Genomic DNA, 23,528 nt, shown 5'->3' on the forward strand with positions numbered 1-23,528 from the left:
CACATTCATGTTTTCTTTAATATTTTTTTAGAGAAACAATTAATTTTTATAGAAATAGGCTTTCTGATTTAGAAAAATATGTAGAAAGTATTAGAAGATGAGAGAATAAAGATGGATTTCATCAATAAATGAAATCAATATATACAAAACCTTAAATTGCTATATAATCTCTGAAATTGGGTTTGTGCTAAACAGGCTTGAAGTGTTCAATATAACTAAGAAAAACGTGAACTAAGTTGTACAATTCACTTTTCCTCTAGAAGGTACTTTGTTTCTGACATGATTAAGCACATTCCTATGTTGTCTGAACAAAATAATATAGCACTTGGGGAGAAAGATGCATCCTAGGAGGCCTGCACTGGAAGCCAAGATGGAGAAGACTTCCATGGCCACCATGAGTTTCCCCTTGGTGCTGTGGTAGACAGGGAGGAAGGTGACCCACACACTGAAGAACACCAACATGCTGAAAGTGATGAACTTGGCTTCATTGAATGTATCAGGCAGGTTCCTGGACAGGTAAGCCAAAGTGTAGCTCCCAAGTGCCATGGAGCAGAGGTAAGCCAGGACAGAATGGAAGGCAATACTGGAGCCCTTGTTGCATATAATAATTATGTGTCCATGTTCAGAGTAAGCATCTGAGTCAATAAAAGGAGGAGAGGTGCTCAGCCAAACTCCACAGAGCACAAGCTGGATGAGGGTGCAGACGGGAATGATGAGGTTAGGAGCCCTTGATATCATTATCCACCTCATCAGTCTACCTGGTACTGTGATCTTGAAAGCCAGAACCACGGTAAAAGTTTTGGACAAGACTGTGGAGAGAGCCACTGTAAACAAAACTCCAAATGAGCTCTGTTGCAGGATACATGTGGCTGTGTTGGGTTTGCCAATGAATAGCAATGGACAGAGAAAACAGAAGGTCAGAGTGATGAGCAGGATATAAGTGAGAGCCTGATTATTTGCCTTGACAATGGGAGTGTTATAATACTTCACAAAGACCCCAAGAACACCAGCTGTTAGTGCAGAGAAGCCCAGTGCCAAGTAGGTAAGTGCCATCCCCAAAGGGTCTTCATAGGCCAGAAATGTCACTACTTTCTGGAGGCATTGGTTCAGTTCTAAGTTTGCATAATGACTTTCTGGACACCTCATACATTGATCCATATCTATTTATGAATTAAACTTATTGTGAGTCTCTGTCTCTGCTCAGGTTCCCCTTTTACCTCAAGTCTCTTCCCACCACCAGCTCTCTGGCATTTGCCCACATTTCCTTTGTTATTTCAGACTCAAGTGAATCAGTGCTCAATAGTGAGAATTACCATATGCTCTTTAATCTCTCAATCCAGATCAATATTGCCCATCTTTTTTGTTGGAACAAAAGTGAACAAGTCTATCATTTTCATTGTTATACTTAAATATATTTTCAATTAAATGATAATTTGTATTTTTATATTGTCATTAATTATTGAATTAAATTACATAAACATAACTTGATCATAGTATAACCTCATTCTGAATTCCCTTGTGTGACTTTGTCATGTGAGTTAATTTTAAGATCACATGCTTTGAAATTTCTTTCTTTTAATATTATTCACAGTTCTACATAAATCAAGTATGAGTATCAATGGCCAAAGTACCATTTAAAATGATGATAAAATGAACCAAAACATTTTATTCTAAATGAAAGAATCACAGGACTTATCTCTGCTCTTCCTTCATAGAACTTGTTCATCTGCTTAGACATTGCAGAACACTGTAGAGGTGAGAAATACCTCAGTAACACTGGCACTTACCTGTCTCATTGGAAATCTCATTATCTGGACAATGAGTGCAATCATAGCAGCAGGCAGCCTTGCCTTCCTGGGGGGATTTCCTGAATCCAGGAACACAGCTTTCAGTGCACACAGAACAAGGAAGCTGGGAATTAAATACAGAAGAGAAAATACTCAGGAGTGTATAATTTTAAAACAATGATTTTATGCTATATTTATTTAGCATTTTCAGATTCTTGTTTTGATGCATTGCTTCTAATTTCAATATAGCACAGCCATGAAGTTCAATGTGTTAAAACAATGATCTAAAGACAATAGAAATCTGAAAAGCTGTGAAAATATGAGGTAGGGCAAAATAAGAATATATTTGGACAAAAAGTACATGTCTAAATGGGCAGCTTTATTGCCATATTGGTCCTGTTGTGGACTTACTGACACATGGAGTGAACAGTTTTGTTTCCCAATGATGATGCTTAATTTATATTTGTCAACTTGACAAGATTCAGAATTACCCCATAAACAAGTATTTGTAACTTTATGTGAGAGATCATCTACATTACGGTATTTGTAGTAGGAAGACCTGTTCTATAATTAGGTAGCGCCATTTTATTGGCTGTTTTTAAGGATTGAATGTAAAACAAAAAGGGATGTGAAGAGCAGTGTTCACCTCTATCTACCTCCTGACTGAAGATAACAACATGTCTCACTTTCTCAGATTCTTGACAACATGATTGCCTGAATCATTATAAACTGCTCACTCCAAGTGTGACCCAATAAAGTCTTTGTTCTTATGTTATGTCAGCCTGGTTTTTTTGTTGTTGTTTGACAAATTGCTTCATTTTTATCAGGAAGACATATAATTAACCCATGCACACATGCCCTTCATGCTACAGAGCATTGTCAAGTACCTGAAAGCAAAATGACCATGGACTGATATTTCCTAATCTGGGAGTCAAATTACTACACTCATTAGGTTGTTTCAGTACAGGAATGAAATCTTAATAAATAGACACTGTAGGTATAGCTGGAAATAAGTGCCCATAAGAAAAAGTATGGTAAAATAAAGAATCCCATTACTCAGAATAGGGCAAGAATACGTTCCTCATATGACTGTAGTTTTGTGCATTCTGTAAGGAACAACAATCATTACATCCACAAACGAAAAATTTTTTACACAGATAATACAACAATGAGATAGGATCCAGCCCACCTCTGTAAATCCTATAGGCCACTGTATCATATTGTCAGACAAGAACAGTTCTTGGCCCTGTGGAGCTTTAGGAGAAAATGTTCCAACTTTCATCTTTTGTCTGAGACCATCTGGAAAATTCCAGAGGTTGAGAATATCATATTCTGCATTAAATTTCCTTTGTGAATCCAAAACCACAAGGTTTCCAGCACCATTTTTGAAATGGATATTCTTGAGATAAGGGTGAAGCTAAAAGAGATGCAGAATTTGATGATAAATTTATTCTCAGTTGAAACCAATGAAGTCATGGGCCTAGTATCCTAAAACTCTGACATTAATTATAAGCTATACCAACCTATCTAAATTTTAAAGGATGAAGACTAAAAATGAATATATCATAATGTTTCCTGTCAGTTTCAAAAGAAAGAATTCACACACACAAACATAAAACAACAAATAAACTATCGAAATGATTTAATTACTGAATGTTGATTCAATAAAATGGTCAGGATACATAACCAAAGCTTCAGAATTTGAACTATAAAATTCTAATAGCATTTGACCATTTAAGGTCTAGAACTCCTATTTCAATTCAGAAATATACTTAGAGATAATGAAGTTTCAATTGAGTATAGTATCATGAGAATATTCTGAGGTTAATTGTAACACATACACATTTAAACATTCTTTTGCCACCCATTCATCATGAACAATGACACATGTGTCTGCAAAGACTTCTGGACTATGAATTACAAACAGTCTCTCAAGATGCTTCATGGTAAAACCTGTCACAGTGTACAATCATGTATTGTATGCTTGTAGAAAACTTCAGTATGACACAGGCTATTGATAAAATATACAGGAAGAGAATTTACCTCCCAAGGGTAGGTATTTACCTCCCCATTTGCATGATGGTGGATTTCTACTTGTTTGAGAGTCATCTCACGGAGACTGTGAGCCACAGCATATACAGAATTATATACATTGTAACTCTCTTCAGTAATGTCCATTTCCAAAGCATGTCCAGGCAACATTTCCAAAGAAGCATTGGGTAGACAGTTATCCAAAATTTTACAATCAGATCCAGAAAAAGAGCAATTGAAGTATTTGTTCCACAAAAGAGCAAGGATATAGTCTTCAGGATATTTGGAAGGGTTGTATGTCTGGATAAACTTCCTAAAACCAGAAATCTCAGCATGGTGTTGTTCAAAAATGAGACTCCCATGGAAAGGATCAAATAAGAAATAAGGAACATCAGTAGTAACATCCCATTGTGACTTTATGATCCACATTTTCCAAGTAACTGAATATTCCCCATATATTATTATACCATAAAAAGATTTAGTGACATCATAAAGGATAACCACATTTGCAGATGATTTCAGGATCTGCCGATGACTTGTTCTGGATTTGTAGCCCAAGTTAATCCAGGTGTCAGAAATCATTTCTACAAAAGCTACACACACATGATTACTGTCCATCTCTCTTCTGAATTGTGATAGGATCTCAGCCCCATTGTGGTCATCTATAAGAACCAGTCCCACCCAGGTCCAGCTGAAATGAACCATCAAAATGACAATGCTATGTGACAGAGATGTATCCTTGGGTGCTGTCTGGTAGAGAGAAGAAAACTGGACTCTGTCACTTAGGATAGTGTCAAATTGCCCAAAATTTATCTGAAGGAAATTTCAAATAGGAAAGAAGAGGGAAAACATTGACATAGAACACAGTCTTAAAACTGAGGTGACACACTTTGGATTGGTATAGACTACCTTCTGCTTATGGTGTTTTAAACTCCCATCTTATTTCTGAAGACATTTATAGGGAATTACTCACAAGACACAGAGTTTTTTAAACACCCAGTATAGGCCCCAACCTCTTCCTCTTCTCTATAGCAAGCAAAGTATATGAGGACATACATCCAAATGCCTGATTTATTCTCTTTGATAGATGAATGCCACAGCCTCATTTTATATTTGAAAACACCTCAAATGCCTACAGTTTAATATGGGTTTCTTGTTCCCTCACAGCCATGTTCCTCACCTGTGGATAGTTGTAGAGATTCAGCAGTCTCCCAACTTGTGCAGATATTTCCCATGCTGTCCCTGTAAGTAAAGCAGCAGCCTTTTTCTCCATTCTACATGTGTAATTGGGAATGTTTCTTCTCATTCCCGTGATGCAAAGAAACGTTTCCTGCAGAATATCCAGTTGATTGCTTTTGACATTATAGAGCTCAAATCCTAGAGATGTGTTGGGTAAAATGTTCAAATTCCTGTTGATCTCCTCAATGGCAAATATGAAGGCCAAAGAAAACTGGTAGCTCCTCAACCTGAACCTGCAGAAAAGGGTTGTCAATATATATGATGGGGACTCATATCATATTTAACAGTATGATGCTGAACCACATTATGTATGATATGAATGCAATGGCTTTTATATTATCAATGTTATATGTCTACTTACAACAAGTTTTGTCATTATGGTGATGGTAATAATTTGAATGCCATTGCATATAGTAAGTGATGGTTTAATTACCTAAAAGCCTAGGGTATATTTAAACTTTCTTGACAGGAATGTTGCCCTGAGCTAATATCAAACTTGTAATCTCTAGTATGGGATAAATACTAAGAAAACTCCTTAATTCTTGGATGCTTTAGTGAAATAACCAACAGATGGAAACTTACTTCCTTAAAGGCTCCCCTGTTCTGCACTATAAAAACCACAAGGCTACAATACCATATTCACTCTGTCTGTACATAGATGGAGAGAGTTCAGCCTTTCTGTTCTCCTGATTAAGGGACAATGTTGCTTATGGGAATATCTGCCTGTGTCTCATGCATCAATCCCAAATCAATAACCGGTTTGAGCCTGTGAGGGGTGAGGTTTCTCACACACATGTACATCTCTTTGAACAACCTTTCCTCTCTTCCATTGCCATCTCCTTTTTTCTTTCTGAGAGGCATAAAATGAAGAACAGAATATGTGAGTGTGCTTCTTATGTTTTAACAGCATACAGTCATGACTTGAATCCTCTGTGGGTTCTGTATGCTCAGGTTTTTTTTTTTTTTGTATTTTCCACCATCTTCCTGGTTCTCTCTTTATCCCTTCAGTGTGTTCTTACCTCCCACACAAAGTAGATTACACAAACTTGAATGCTCTGATATTTGATTAATTGCATTATTCTGAGATGAGTCCAACTTGAACAGAAAATATGACCTGGTTTATTGCACATGTGACTTCAGGATCCTCATCAATATGGAAGAAACCAGGTGACTTGGTGGCTAACTTTTCTGATGATATCACAAAGAAAGCATATGCCATGTGACGTTACCACCATTTTGGTAAATGTCACCACTTGGAACAATTCATAATAGTGGCTGTCATTATATGTCATTTTCCCAGTGATCCCAATAGGATCTCCACATCCATTTTATATATGACAATGGAGGAAATATTGGAACTCTATGGTGTTTATTTAGTCATTTTTAATATTTTTCTTTGTTTTTGACATTAATAGGTTATTAAATGATATAATTACTGGCTTCTACTGAGATCCTAATTGAAAATCACAGATCCCAACAGAGACTCTGAGGATGAATTGTCATGTGAGAGACAAACTGTAGCCAGGAAAGCACTACTATGGTGGTCTCCTGGGTCTAATTGCTAATTCTGACTGGTAAGTCCAAGCCAGTTTTCCTCAAACTTAGATAACTTGCCCCTCACACTCATTTGTTCTCTGAATATCTGCTTTTGTTTCTGCCTAAACTAACATCTTGTTGACTAAAGACCCCTTTGGTAAGTTTCACTTTTGTTATGCAAAAGATAAATATAATCCAAACAAGCAACAATCATAATTTTTATTAGAATTTGTCTTTTGCATTAATTATGTATAGACTAGACTGTCCATATGAAATATGTTTTAGTGTTCACATAATGTATTTAATAACAAAATGATTATAAGTAAATGCTCCTGTAAAGTGAAATTGTAGACATGGCCCTAGTTAATTTTGTTCATAGTAATACTAAACTTAAAAAAAAATCTTAAATATGTAGTTAATCAACATGACCACATAGGTAAAACAAATAGAAACGACTATGTTCCTGAACACTTCTTTGGAGCAATTAACCTGAGGTTTTACACATAAATTTAATGTCTACATTTAAGTCAAAGTCATTTGGAGTCATAGAATTTTGATCAAATGATATCTCCTTTATTCTCATAATAACTCTAGGTCTATAATACGGTTCATATCCCTTAAGGTTATCAATTACATTTAAGATATTATTATTCCTAACCTGGGATATGTTACTCATATTGGAAAATTGCCATCCTTCATGTACAAATAATTTATAACTGTGCTTTTAAATGTGATATATATACATACACATATGAATGCACATACATAAATAAATGTTTTAATGACTATAAGGATATTTCCCACCAATGGAGCCTCCTAAAATCATTAATGAATAATAATTTGTTTGAAGATCCATCTCTGGGTTTTTGTCCTTTCTGTTAAGTTAAACAATAGTCACTGTCATACCTTAAAATAATTAAAATAACCACAAAGGGACATCTTAATAGTTAGTACAACTTTAAAAATTAAGAAGATGCCTTGACAATATTTTTAAAAGGTGGGAGGAGAAAATCTGTCTAAGAAATGATGAATTATCTTCACACACACTGTGTAAAGCATTTTCAGTGTGACTAGGTCTGGATCCCCACACTCTCATCAGAAAGACCTTACTTATTGTCTGGAAGTAAGCCTCATGAATCATGGGTTCCCCATGGTAAACTTTGATGAAAATGAAACTTGGTGTTATTAAGAATTTTAAAAGAAGGAACAGGCATTACTTGAGGCCTTCCCATTGAAAGAATATTTTCACAATATAGAATAAATTTATTTGTTAAATCTCCTATGTTTCATGGTCTGTTAATTTGGATACTAACCACATGAAAATGATGTATGATTGTGTTTCCATTTGGCAAAGGATAGACTTGCAATGGTTATTCTTGGTTATCTACCTCACTACATATAATCTAGATCTTAGAGGTAGGCAAACATTTGTCTAATTCAATTATTTTACACACTTCCTTAATCTAGATCTTAAGGTAGGAAGACACACCTTTAGTGGAGATCAGATACGATGGACACCTATATAAGGACATGGAAGTAGGAAACTTTTGCTTTTTGCCTGCTTCCTATTGCCCCTCTAGAAAGCCCATTCCTTCACTGGCATTACAACCTAAAACTTCAGGATTCCAAAATATATATGAAGACATATGTCTTTGAAATTTCTAACCCTGTGATTTACCTTGATCCCCTACATCATGTACTCTGGAGTATATGTATACATGCAAACATGTATAAAAATAAAAATGTATCCATTGAGTAGTAATGCACACAGTAATAACTATATTGACAACAAAGTTAAAATAAAGCTTAATGTGCAGGATATAAATTTTAAAAAATATAAATAGAAAAAGAATATTTTATTTATAGAATTTGTAAGCTGTATCAAAAAACCTAAAGTATTCATGCTATACCACATCATCCACAAATTCAACACACACTCACACACACACACACACACACACACACACGTGCTCACGCATGCACGCACACACACGTAGTTGAAGAGCTAGAAAAGAAAAGAGAATGTTCTCATAATGAAGAAATGGTTAATATTTTGTGGAAATGTCTATCTAGTTATGCAAACATAATGAGATAAATGCAAATTTAGAGTAAAAAATAAAAAATAAACTTGAAAAATGTATTTAAATTATAAAACAAAACATTAGTAACTAAATACAAAAAATGGTAAGAATGTTATTCACAGTGATAGAAAATCCCTATGACTGAATGTAGAGTCTTCTGGAGATGAGGCCAGAAGTGGAGTTACTGTTTTATATGTCATTTTACTTAACATCTTTATAGATTTTAATGCCCACCAACATCAAATAAGTATTTGTCTTTACCAAGAGGCTTTCAAACACTTATGGTTATATTTCTTAATTATAGCATTATATAAGGGTAAGCTGTTACTTCTACGTAATTGTAATTACTTTTACACACCAATGCTACAGCCAAATATTTTGTTTAAGCAAGGAGGATAAACAGCCTATAAAACAAAGGCAGCTGAAAGCCTGGGTACCAACACACAGTAGAGTGTAAAGGGACCATTATCTTTCACCTTGTATAGGAATCAATTTGAAACAATCACAGTCCTTAGCTTAAAACATGAAACACTGAATGTGATAGGAGAATGAACACCTAATAATTTTCAAGACATTAGTGAAGGCAAGAACTTATTGAAGAGAATGCCAGTGTTACACAAATTAGCCTCAGATATCAAAAGATGGAACCAAAGAAAATGAAAATGTAACTAAAAAAAGAAAAAAAATTCTGTACAGCAAAGAAATCTACCTACCGAAAACCATATAATGGTAGAAAATATTCCATTTTTTCTTTGGATGTTGGACTAATGTCAAAATGTTTTAATTAACTAAAGAAGTTGTAAATCAAGAAATCTGTACCAAAGAAAAACACACACAGCTAGCACCTGCTTTATAAAGTTTTAGCATCACTGATCATCAGCTAAATGAGAACCTAAATAATTAAACTTTTATTGTATTTTAAGTAGAGTAATAATGTTTCATGATACAAAGAATCATGAGCTGGAAGGGACAAAGTACAAAATGTCAGCTATGGACTTCTGAATGTTTCCTGATTTCACATAACTTCCATTGAAAAATCAAAGGAGATAGAATATATTAGAAATTCAGTTAAAAGAATAATATGAAAGAATTGAAAAATTAACGGGTGGATAAAGCACTGATATTTCAGGGAACATTAAATGGCATGCAGTTCAAATCATTAATGAAGATTAATAGAGTTGAAAAATTGATATGCTTGTTTGTATACCATGGGTATACATGAGAAAAGAATAATAATCAAGATAAGGATTGGAAAGCTTTTGATCGATCTTGAAATTCATATTTTCATTTTCACAAAAAGAAATATAAAAACTTTTTAAAATGAATATAACTTTGTGAGAAATTTTAGAATAACCATAAAGCAAATGTTATACCTTTAACATGAAATATGTTTAATAAGAAGAAAGGCCCTAGTTGGAAACATCATGAAGTCCAAACTATCAAGGAATATATATTCTCCATAAAACTAAAAACATTCTCTAAGGCAAAGGACACTTCAAAATGTCAAAACAGCAATCTAAAGTCTATAGAAAGGGAAAAGTCTTCACCAACTCAATATCTGACAGAGGACTGATTATCAAAATGTATTAAAAACTAAGAAACTAGACATTGAGAAACCAAATAATCCAATTCAAAAATGGGGTACAAACCTAAACAGAGATTCTCAACAAAGGAATCCCAAATGGCCAAGATTCAACTACAGAAATGTTCAACATCCTCAGTCAGCAAGTAAAGAAAAATCCAAAGAATACTGGTCTTCCATCTTAAATATGTCAGAATGGCTAAGATGAAAAACTCAACTGACTGCTCATGCTGGTGAGAATGTGGAGCTGGGGGAACACTCTTCCAAAGCTGGTGGGAGTGCAAAATTGTACAGCCACTTTGAGATCAATATGGATGTTTCTCCGAAAATTGAGAAGAGATGTACGTCAAGACCAAGCTATACCAAACCTGGAAATACAGCCAAAGGCTGCTCCACTGTACCATGAGAACACTTGTTCAACTATGTTCATAGCAGCTTCATTTGTAGTAGCCATAAACTGAAAACCACCTAGACACCTTTCAACTGATGAATGGCTGAAGAAATTGTGGTACAATAGCACAAGGGGGGATTACTCAGCTGTTAAAACCATGACATCATGAAATTTTCTGGCAAATGGATTGAACTAGAAAAGATTATTTTGAGTGACATAACCCAGACCCATAAATATAAACATGGTATGTACTCACTTATAAGTAGATATTAGCTGTAAATGAGAACTATGCTACAATCCACAGATCTATAGAAGCTAAGGAACTATGAGACCTCAAGAGGGTGGAAGGAAGTATGCATTTGTTTCAGTTTCTGAACACAACATACAGACTTGCAACTGTATTGTTGAAATGCCACTTTGACTTGTCATGTCAAAGTGAATGTGAAAAAATGATGCTCACAGATGAGTAATGAGATTCTCTGTTTGGTTCATAAAATTCATAAATAACAAAAAATGTACTTCACAAGGAAACTAGCCATCTTGCTAACAGGCATTAATATGCATTAATCTGAAAGGAAATATTTTCCTTGTGATATGTATATATAAATAGTAATAAATATGTATCTGTATATTAACATTAAATATATATGTGTGTATATAACACCATATATATATATATAGTGTTTACATATTATCTTTTAAGTTAGGACTTCTCGAATGTAAAATAATATTAGAGATTATGACACAAAAACATTACTGTAATTGAATATATATCTGGCCACACATTCTATATACTTTTGTTGTGATTATCAGAAAGAATGTACCTATGTGCACCTAATCATAATGTGAGGAAAATCAAGTAAGAGTGAAAAAGACAAAAAAAAAAACACTTTCCAAGTATAGTCACATAGGCATACTCCTGTAAATAGATTTCTCTCACCACTTTTGCTCTGTCTATTTCAGTCTAAGCTGTCAGTACATACTTATATCTATCAATTGTTTCTCCTTGATCATTTTTCCTGCTCTAGATTCCCAGGGCTGATGACTTAACATTGCATCCAGGTTTCAGCAAAAACACAATTTTATCACACGGACCTAAATTTTTCTTCACTCTTGATGGTTTAACTGCTGGCTCTCCACCTGCACCTTGCTTCTGCATTTCCATTTTAGAGGATTTGGTTCTAAATAGAATGCAAGCCATCTTTCTCCATTTTAGACCTTGTTATATGAATTCTACAGCTACAGAAATGTCTGCATAGAATAAAATAAATTGTACATCCTACAAAGATCCTATACAGACATTTCTTTCTGACAGAGTCCAATCAAATCTACCAACTTGTCTGTGAATCCCCTCTAATACTACAGGCATCAAACTAAGAAACAACCCTCAGAGGTCACCAACAACAACCATATGTCTTGTAGAACACACCCATATCAATTGTAAATGATTGGAAATACTGGAATGAAATGGAGAGAATGGTACAAAATTGACACAATCTAAAAGATTACTAATCAAAATTATAGATAAAAATTTAAATCGTTTTGAAATCATTTTAAAAGAGGATGTCCCCAAGCCAAATTCTCATATTCTAATTTCCAAAACAGCAGCAGCTAGCACAGACAGTCCCTGTCACTCTACCACCACACAAAGTCTCTGTAGTCACTGCAATTTATAGCATTATTTCTTCTCAAAGCAGAAAACAACTCTTTGAAAATTGCCCAAAACAACATGTCAATTTATAAAAAAATATTCTGTCTGTGGAGAAAGCCATGGAGGAGATGGGAATGGGGGGTAGGCTGGGGAGTAGGGGGCAGGAGGATGGAGGACAGGGGAATCCATGGCTGATATGTAAAATTAAATTAAATTATAAAATAAAAAATATAATAAAAAAGAAAGAAAATGTTCCACCCATGAACAACTAAAGGCAAGGCAGAGCAATGTAGAGAAATTAAGAATACCAAATTTGTAAAATAACATGTATTAAAACAAACTCTACTTTCTTTGAGGGAAGAAAAAAGGAAACAGGAAGACACACCTGAAAAAATTTTGTGAATACAAGAGAGTGAAAGCCAGAATGGGAAATTAAAGTTAAATTTATGTGAATCCAAACTTACTTGAGGACAATGAAATCAGAAATCTGAAAAGGAATAAATTTTAAAAGCACTTACTCTATCATCATTTTATCTTCACATTTAAAATCATATATTTTTGTGCAATAATAATAAAAAAGTGAAAAAAGTCCAGCAATAATCACATTTCCATCACTATATATAGGATTTAGTGCTTTGGAATTGCACTGAAAATCATCAAGGAGATAAAAAGGAACAAGATTCTGCAGTAGCAAGAATAGAAAAATCCAAGAGGACATCATAAAATAGAAGCATCTACCACAGTATAAGCATGGGGGAAACAGATCCCAATGTGTTCAGCAGCTACATATAGAGCTCATGTATTTATGAGCACAAAAATTTGTAATATTTTTGGTGACTGAAATCATCACTCTAATCACATATATGTTTGACAAACCTATTCTACACTCCATGGAGAATTTTGGACAATTTTCTTCCCTAAGACTTCCCATCTGTGACCCTGCACTCAAGATAAAAATAAGCTTCAAGACTCATTTGAGATCTTCTTTAACCACAGGCCCCATGATTTCATCTAAGAGTACAGAACAGCAAGACCCCAGGGATAACTCCTATTGAGGAGAACTGGCAAGAGCTCTCTATTGTAAAAGTTAGTTACATGAGACAGTGATTCAGCATGATGCAAAGACCATGCAAGGGAGGATGCCAAGGGAGATAAAAAAGAAAGCATCCTGGAAAATGTCCCAACCAGACATAACTCAGTGAAAATCAGTAAGACATCCTGCTCTTTAAAACTGATTATTCCTTATGCCAATCTAACTTGTCAATGGCCTAGAGGAATCTAAAAACACTTTTTCTACAAATCTTGACTCTCTGTGTACCAATATTTCTTCAATGTCTCCCTATAATCCAAAATATTTTCTGACCAATCCTGGGACACTGAAAGGTTGAATTCATGAATTCAACATCAGTGTCTCAATAAATAATTAGACTACATTTTGTTTACTTTTTGAACTCAGACCTAATGTGCTATTGTGTGTTTTTTCAATGTTGAATCACTCATTTAACATAAAATCCTGATCCATCACATACATCCAGAGGAAAGATTCAGCCAATATTTATGTTTGGTTTGATTGTGGAGTACTGAAAACACTCCACACTTTCCATTAAATAAATAAATAGATAGATAGATAGATAGATAGATACATACATACATACATACATACATACATACATACATACATACATAAAATAAGTCCTGAATGCACCCCTTCCATTTTTCCTAAATAAATGAGAGCTTATATACTCCATGCATCATGTATAAAGTGTTCATTCAGAAAACTTTAAATGAAGTTAATCTTTGGATCAGAAAGTGCCATGATTGTATATTTAATTTCATGTGTGTAAATATACTTAACATGTTAGTCATAACTTCACATAGGTTGTATTCTACTACACTTAGTTGCAAAGTTGAATATAGCAGATAGCTTCTAATCTGTGCACTGCCACACAGCTCAATATTCATCTGCTGAATAAAGGAGAAAGTTCTGAAGACAACAATGACATTACTGACTGTCACAGTGGTCTGCATATTCTTTAGCTTGACAAAGATTATAAATGACTCTAGACTTGTATCTCCCAGATGGCTCTGTTAAGACTCTAACCCCTGATAACTGTGATTCCTGTTTGAAAATTGTAATTTTATGAGGTGATCAGTGTGGATAATCTCATTATTGTTGAACTAGATATCACTGGAAAGACTGATGGCCAAGATGGAGAACATGGAGCCAGGACTGCTCAGACATCATGATTTGGCACTCAGGGAAATCTTGGCACTTTTATTCAGAGGTTCAGGGTATCAGCACATTCAGGAAAACCTGGAGTTTGAATTTCTGGGATTCACGTTGTGGGGGAATATATTTCTCATGTGTTAAAACACTCATATTTGGTTCAGCTTTGTAGCATTAACAGAACAAAGCGCTATGTATATAGATGGGTGGGCTGGTGTAAATATTTTTCAGAAAACAATCTCCTGAGTAACACAGAAAACACCATACAATTCTTGTATATGACTGACATATTTTTATCTCCTTTCTTATTTTATTGTCTGATACTTGGAAGTTAATATTATGACTAGGATGTAAGTCCCTTCCTGTGATCTTTTACAGGTATGTTTCAGTTACAATTCATATGCCAGTGTGAGGGAAATCAAAACACTTTACATTTTCATTAGAGTGGGGAGAAAAATGTGGAATTTTGAACACATGGACATTGATATGAGAGAGATCTTAGAAATTGTGATGCAAAACATTGGCCTTGAGTCAGGCTGTTTCTGAGTTAACGTTACTGTTTATTTAAATTAGCTTATATGGTAATGGGTTCATTAGAGTATTTCTGTAGGACGTTAGATTTTATTTGTTCTCCTTCCCATTTTCTAACCTTCTAGACCTACTTAGGGTACCCTTCTGTGTCGTTATACCTAATCCTTCCATTTTAAATTGTCCTGTTTCTATGTCTTTCTTCTATGCTGTGTGCTCTTCCCTAGGGGAGACTATTTCTTCTGCAATCAGAATTCCTTACATACCATTTCTCCTTTTGAACCTTACATAAAAACTTTTCTTACACTGAAGCAGGACTTTAGGGTGATTTCCACAATATGTTTAACTCAGATTTTCTGGATGCTATTTCTAAAATGGATCTTCTTTTTGGTATCAGAAACTCAAATTCTGGTATTTTAGAAGTTTCTCGGACAACTTTGCAATTTGTTTGAATGACATGTGTTAACATTCTTGCTCTTCAGAGGGGCTTTCAGTCAGATGAGAAATTTCCATATGAACTATGTGTGTGTGTGTGTGTGTGTGTGTGTGTGTGCGCGTGTGTGTATGCATTGAATTATAGCTATTTATATATTTTTATATAAACAGTTAATAGCATGATTCCTTTTAAAATTGTCATATTTCCTGTCATTTAGCCCTCCTTCACCCCCTTCTGTATTTACCCCTCTCCCTTTTTCAGCTAAAGCCACCGTATAAGCTACCGTTTAAGCTACCCTTTTCATCATTTCCCCCTTCGGATCACTGGTTTATTGCTCTTCCTCTTTGCCCTGCCTCTCCTACACACCCTGTCATGAGTGTTTTCTCTTTTCCTGTTTTCTCTTTTGCTTCAAGTCATAGATTATTATCTGAAGATGTGCAGCTATGACTCCAAAAAAGGGTACTGAAGAAAGTAGTATAGGTTGTGATTTGAATAGAGAAGACATTCAATTTGAACCCCATCACCATCATGACAAATAATCCAAGTTCAAGACACTTTCAAAATTCTTTTACTAGGTCAGAGCATCTCATCTGGTAAAATGAACGTTAAGTAAAAGCCATAAAAACAGAATAATATTACTGTAATCAGTGTATACCAATCCATCAATTAAATATCTAAAAATACTTAGAATTCCAGTGCATGCAGCGCATGATTAACAGGGCAGAAAAGATGTCACAGTGATAGAGAAATATGAAGCCAATATTTTATCATCTGTTTTTTAAGGATTATTTTTGGTTTATTAAATCATGATGTGCAAAATCCGGGTGAAAACCTGAAGACATATCTAAAGTGATTTACTGAGCATAAATAGGCCACCATGTAACAGTATATTTAGTCAGACCACCAGCCCTCAAATAATAACACAGAGACTCATTCATTATGGAAGACCAGCCTATAACTTACATTTGTTCCTAACTAGTTCTTATAACTTCAATTCATCTATTTCTATTAATCTACATGCTTCCATGTGGCTTGTGGCTGTTACCTCTCATCTTTCACATCTTGCTTGTTATGCTTCCTGGTGTCCTTCCCCTCCTCCCAGACCAAGAGCAAACCCAAAATCTAGTCTCTGCCCTTACTTTCTGTTCATCTTCTAAGTCCAAACTGCTAGCTTGTCTGTGGCTTGTCTCACCCTTTGATTCAAGGTATAAAGTCATTGGGTGGTCTCAGGAGTGTCAGAGTGTGATCAAAATATCTCACAACATCAACCTATGACTTCTCACACTTTGTATTTTTTTTTTTACATAAGACTACAAAAATGAGGCTAACACTATTACCTATTTTCTTTATGCTGCTGATATCCAAATTATTTTTACATTGTGGTCTCAATTATAATCAAGTATTTAATTTCCAAACAAATAGGTGTTATATTCCAAACTGCAAAAATAGTGATCTCGGACTTAACTAACATGAAAGGAAGCTTCTCTTTGGAGCAGATAGTGACAAATACAGAGACAAAAAAAATGATCAAGGTACATTGTGTAAGTGTGGAGAATGGTCAGTCATAAGTGGGACATTTACTTCACATTGCCTCCTTACAAGGCTCCTGGATCATTATGAAAGTTTAGAAAGATTATAAGAGACACTGGCATTTGTTTTACTATAAGGAAACAGTTTATTGGTTCAGAAGAAGGCAGTTGAGCGTACAAACTCACATTAAGTGTGGCACAACACACAAGCCTAACGGGGTGACCACTTCCCTGTATTAAGATGGGAGATAGCAATGAAGAACTACCACTAACTGAGGAACTACTCTCATTTGATACATGCTTATCAAGGAGTAATGCAAATTTTCTCAAAAAAAATATTCCTGGTATCTTGTGTTCCACAGGATTGACAAACAATCCAGATATACATGGACAAGACTTATTAAATGATGTTTGAAAATTAGGGCAGAAAGTTAATATGATGAAGATAGAGGTTAGATCAAGAGTTCCTAAATCAAAGTGAAGATTATCATCAAACCCTCTGAACAAAATTCACAAGGGCTAATTAAAATAAATGGAGAATTACGTTATCTTAGGTCAAGCTTGGGGAGGTAAAGCTGCAGGCAATGTTGTTGCAAAGCTCCTGTAATTGGTAAAGAGAATACAATCATTACACAGAAAACATATGCTCTGCACAGTGAAAATATTTACAATCTCCACGAGGTGAAACAGCACCTATAGAATACTCAAAATGAGAAAATGACAATTCCTTTGAAACATAGTTGACTGAGAATGCTGATCAAAATCTATATTTGGAACTAATCAAATATAGACGTATTCCCATGAGTATCACAAAGAAGTTACTGTAAATTTGACACATGCACCAGGGTACAGTGTAAGATGATGAGAGGACATGTCAGAAGTTTAGAAATGGTTCAGTGGTATAGGAATGAAAAAGACTTGCTAATATGAGGGATCCAAGGAAGCTTGCATCAAGGATTCATAATTCACTGACAAGTTGTGTGAGGCGTGCCCATAGTCCCATAAGGAGACTCTTAAATTATGTTGCAGCTGGAATGTCTTTGGCTAAGAAAAACCATATGAATTATGTGGTGCTGATCCAAGACTTGGGTAATGTGTGTACAGAAGCTGATTTGAAAGTATGAGATATCCTAGTTTGGACTAGTTCACCCCAACTCTTAAATTTTGAATATAGATCTGAAATTCAGAGTCTTTGCTCAGTTCCTTCTTGTCTGGTTTAATTCAGTCTTTTTTGGTACCCAGGTTCTGATGATATGTGGAGGCTGTAGTGCTGTTAAGGTTTTGAGCCTATATAATGGAAGTATATTATTAGTCACAGATGTTCGAAAGTTCTACCGACCTCAGATTTGGCCTTCATTATCAGTTTCCTTGTCCTCTATGATGTTAAGAGATGATAACTCATGCTCTCATCACCTACAGCTCACCTTCCTCTTACTGTGTCTGCCCTCCAATAATGACGATATCTCTCCTAAAAAGGAAGCAAAGTGGGCTTATGTTTCAGTACCTGTTTTAAAAATCAGGTAACTTTTTTCAGGGAGGAGGGAAGTAACTCTTACAAAAGAAGAACAATTTTTTTGGTCATGAGTCAACATAATCCTTTCAGTCATGTACTGATGTACATGTTGAATTCATTACAAAAATAAAAATACTTGAATTTGAGAGGTGCATGTAAAAAGATGTTCTTTAAGTTTGGCATTTTAGAGTATAAATACTTTGTTATAGCTGATGTCTCTCACCAATGTAGTTGCACATATTGTTACTAGAAGAATAAATTTGAACACTGCTTTTTTATCTAAAGATAGGAATTTCCTTCTAGGGCTCCTTTAAGACACAACTTTCTGGTTCATGCTAGTAGCTAATTAAAATAAATTTAATTAGGTCCTGCTACCAAACACTCAGATGGGGTTTATGAGCAGCAAATAGAGTGCTGCTCAGGGGCATCATGAACCCAGAAGCTCCTCAGAGTTGTGGTGGCAAATGTGACTCTCACTGGTGCTTTCACCAAAACCTGGGCTCTTATGTAACCAGGCAGGTGGAGCCAAAAGCCAGGGCAGTTGGAGGCACTAGCCATGTCCAGCCATGGAGGTTAGCAGTTTAAAACTCATGCAGTCAGAATAAGTTTCAGGTTATGGAGTAAAGAAGGGGCTCAGAGGGGAGAAAGCTCTAAAAAAGAAGAGGTATATAAAAATAGTTTAGGAATAATAAAGTCCTTAAAAAGGGAGTAATGTGATACAAAAAATAAGTAATGCAAAGATGGAAAATGCACAGAGTCTTAATACTGTATGTTACTGTGTTATCTTTGAATTATTTTCTGAATTGCTAAGGAAGGAGCAATAGCTGCTAAGAGACATTGATTATAAATGCTACTTGATTGAAACAATCTATATATTTTTAAAATTCCTTGACTTCAAAGTGGAAATCAAAAGATGTTACTTTATGAAAAAAGGTTCTACTTTTATTTCCACAGAAATAAAAGGCTATGGATTCATTCAAAGTTAAAGAAAATCAGGTTTGATGGAGGAAGAATCCCTGAAAATCTTGATTGCAGACATAAAGAAATAAACCTAAAAGAGCTACAAGACACGTGTTGTATATTTTACCTGCTCAAACACAAAACAAAATGTCATGTTTGACTGACTTGTGTACAATGCATACTCTTTATCTATATTAATACACCTATGTAGGTCACATTTAAAAAATTATGTATTTTTAGAACAAGTGGACTAGGCATCATTGAAAAATGAATAGCCCAGCTGGTCAAGAATATTAAAATGCCTCTGTTGCAGTTTTCTCAGAGTTCTGCATCCAGAAAGATTCAGTGCTGCTGAGTGAGATTATCAAGCCATACAGAGTTCTCCAGTGAGGACTTGACCATAATCCTGAATTTTCTCATGTCTGTAAAAGATTGCCAGTGGCCCCAAACAAGAGGAAATTATCTAGAGAACTATACTCACCTACCCAAAAGATTGGTTATGGATGTTTGTCAAAATTTAAGAGGGATTGTTTACAAGTTGTTATTGGTCATAGCAAAAAAAAAGATGAGTTCAATTCAGAGATCTCTTTCTAAAGGCAAAAATGGTGATATATAGAAGCAATGAGACAAAATGACAGATTATTGTAGCTGAAAGTTTTCATGTCCCTACCCGGCTCCTGTGTCCTCGGGTCCTGCAACTGCTCAGACCCAAATGAACACACAGAGGCTTATATTAATGATGAACTGTATGCCCTCTTGGCTCAGGATTCTTGCTAGCTAGATCTTACATCTTAAATTAACCCATTTCTATAAATCTATTCTTTGCTGTGTGGCTCATGGCTTACCAGTATCTTTACATCTTGCTTCTCATGGCTGCAACTGTCAGAGTCCTCTCTTTTTGACTTTCAACTTCCTCTTCTCTAGTTAGAATGTCCTGCCTAACCATATTCTGCTTCACCATTGGTCAAACAGCTTTGTTTATTAACCAATCAGAGCAACATATTTTTACAGCATATAAAATGACATTCTCTCATCACTTCCCCTTTTTTGGTAAACAAAAGAAATGTTTTAACTTTAAACTAGTAAAATTACATATATGAAGCAAGAATCACAATTACAATATCTAGTCAATTTGTAGTTAGTAAAAATAAAGATAATACGTTATCTATCCTATATTTGTGAGTCATGAATCTACTTTAATCTAAAAAACAATTGTTAATCTCTAAAATTTTACATTGGTATGAATTTTAGTTTATTAATACAAATTTAAAGTTATTTATGTTATGCTGTATGCATGTTTCTACTGTTATTTGGGATATTGTACTTTGGCAGTTCATTTAATATTTAATGTAAAATAATTAATAAACACAAATTAATGGTCTCTATAATAATCAAAATTATAGTCATGTTAGGTGTGTTTCAATGGTCATTAACAGATGTATTTTGATAGATAGTCTTCAAAAACTACAATGTACTATGAAGTATGACATTTAATATGTTTTAGAAACTAAGGCTTTTCATGACATTGACACATCTGCTCCTGGCAGTACCAATCAACATCAGAGAAGATGATGCACATGGCAAAATCTAGCCATGTGGGCAAAGAAACTGCCATTGTGTCAATTGCTGACAATATACTGTTCAAACTGGACTAGCAGGATGCAAGAAAAGGGACTCCTGAAATTTGCCAAGACAAGCTAGGACTTTCCTTCAGAATCCCTTGCTTCACAGGAATGTCTGTCAGATACAATATGTCTATGGGCAAAAGATGGATGCCTCATGATTACAGAAGAACTTTAAGTGACTGTCCAGAGAGTGAGATGTCCCTGTTGTTGCATAACATTTCACACTTCTGTGGTCATTGATGGAGTTGAAGACTAGAGAGTCATAGTTAAATTTTTCCTTAGTTAGGATAGAATGTGAATTAGTTACAAAACCTTAGACTCACCAAGATAGTATAGATAATCTTCTCCAATGTAATAACAGTGGGTATACAAATGTAGGCCACTGGCTGCTGCACATGGTTCCCTCCCTCTTCCCTCTCCTCTCCCATATCTCCTCGCATGGCTCAGTATGTTCATGTCTATTCTTCACTCTCCCATTTTCTCTGCCTTTGGCTATGCTCTCACACATATCTATAACAAACTTTCCCTCCAGCATATCGAGCACCTTTCCTTTATTGTTTCTTTTTTCATTCATATAATATATACATATGTATTATATACTATATAATATATGTTAATATATAAAATAAATTATAAGATTAAAAAATGAAGAGCTCTGACAGGATATTATGATAGAAGGAACCTCTAAAGATGCCATTGATTTTGGTTCTCTTTGCCATCCAGTTCTGGATTTCCAGCCTAATCATTTTGCTATGAGCTAGGGGCATCAAGATTATGATGAGGGAACCTACAGAGACAACCAAAACAAGTTAGTTGGACCTCACAATCTTTAGACCAATAACTGTGGAGCTTCCATGTGACCTGACTAGGCCCTATTCATAAACAAGACAGTTATGTAGCTTGATCTGCTTAAGGGTCCCTCTGGCAGTAGGATCTGTATCCAACCCTGGTTAGCAGCCTAATATTAAAACTAGTTTATTTCTCCAGTGAGACAGCCTCAGAGAATATAATATTTTCATTTACAAGTGGTTACCAGTTGCAGATAACTACAGGGCAAAGAACTGAGCCATGTGTCCATTTCTCCTTTCAGCCAAATACCCCATGGGGTGCATTATGGTGATATTTTATTTGTGCTGAAATGTGATTTTCTGGGGAATCTGTGAATGTGTTGCTCTGATTGATTGATAAATAAAATGCTGATTGGCTAGTAGCCAGGCAGGAAGTATAGTGTAGGTGGGATAAGGAGAGAGGAGAATTCTGGGAGGTGGAAGGCTGAGTCAGGAGGTGCTGCCAGCTGCCACCAGGAGAAGCAACATGTAAAGATACTGGTAAGCCATGAGCCATGTGATAAGGTATAGATTTATAGAAAAGGGTTAATTTAAAATATAAGAACTAGATAGCAAGAAACCTGCCATAGCCATACACTTTATAAGTAATATAAGTCTTTGTGTGTTTACTTGGGTCCAAGCAGCCGGTTGCAGGGCTGCAGGAGCTGAACAGAACCAGGAAAATTTTAGCTACAGTGATTTTATTTGTATGTTAATAAATAAAGTTGCCTGGAGATCAGAGGTCATAGCCATTAAATGGAAGTCTGGCAGTGGTAGCACACACCTTAATCTGATCACATGGCAGGCAGAGTCTCTGTGTGCTCAAGGACACAGCCAGCATGGTGACACATGCCTTTAATCCCAGTACCAACCATAGAGACCTGGAGGTCTGTATAGACAGGCAGTGACAAGGAAGTCATATGGTTGTGTTTAGAGCCAATGAGAAGACAGAACAGAAAGGCAATAAAAAGACAGGACACAGCAAGAAGGTCTCTCTCTCAGGGGAAGGATGGCAGTAAGTGGTAAGATAAGGTGGTCTTAGCTCTTGGCTACTGTTCGATGTCTGGGCTCTGCATTTAGCTCTGATTTTTTCATTTAATAGGACCATTTAGAATTACATCTAATTGGTAATTGGTAATGAATTAGTCAAGAATTCATTAAAAACATTGTCAGTTACAGGCACCAGCTTTGCCCTGGCTCGGCCACAGTTTATAGAGCTACTGGTCTGGCTGCACTTGGTCAAGGTTGCACTCAACTGTAGCTGCAGCAGCTACACACAGCTGCAGCTGCAGCTGCTTACGGCCGAATTGACAACTCATGTGGTTTGGAGCTTAAGGAAGCCTGAGTTCAGTCTCAAATCAGCTCAAGCTGGAGCATGTGCCATGTAGCATTTTTTCTCTTCTCTTGGTAGATAGTAGGTTTGCTTGCTTGTTTTCTTCCTCTCTCTCTCTCTCTCTCTTTGTCTCTCTTTCTCTGTCTCTGTCTCTGTCTCACTCTCTCTCTGTCTCTGTCTCTCTGTCTCTCTGTCTCTCTCTCTCTCTCTCTCTCTCTCTCTCTCACTCACTCACTCTCTGCTCAACCACAC

General features: G+C 35.5%; 1 protein-coding gene across 1 annotated transcript; it reads right to left on the reverse strand.

Moving 5' to 3' along the window:
* Positions 1 to 231: 231 nt before the first annotated feature.
* Positions 232 to 21,106, reverse strand: LOC131900863 (vomeronasal type-2 receptor 116-like). The gene is made up of 6 exons (XM_059252191.1): positions 21,042 to 21,106; positions 4,999 to 5,290; positions 3,831 to 4,631; positions 2,977 to 3,204; positions 1,788 to 1,911; positions 232 to 1,160 (listed from the first exon to the last, which is right to left on the reverse strand). Exons 1-6 carry the CDS (start codon positions 21,104 to 21,106, stop codon positions 232 to 234), a joined length of 2,439 nt encoding a protein of 812 aa, XP_059108174.1.
* Positions 21,107 to 23,528: the final 2,422 nt, after the last annotated feature.

Source organism: Peromyscus eremicus, unplaced genomic scaffold (genome assembly GCF_949786415.1).
Source record: "Peromyscus eremicus unplaced genomic scaffold, PerEre_H2_v1 PerEre#2#chr23_unloc_1, whole genome shotgun sequence".
Lineage (NCBI taxonomy): Eukaryota > Metazoa > Chordata > Mammalia > Rodentia > Cricetidae > Peromyscus > Peromyscus eremicus.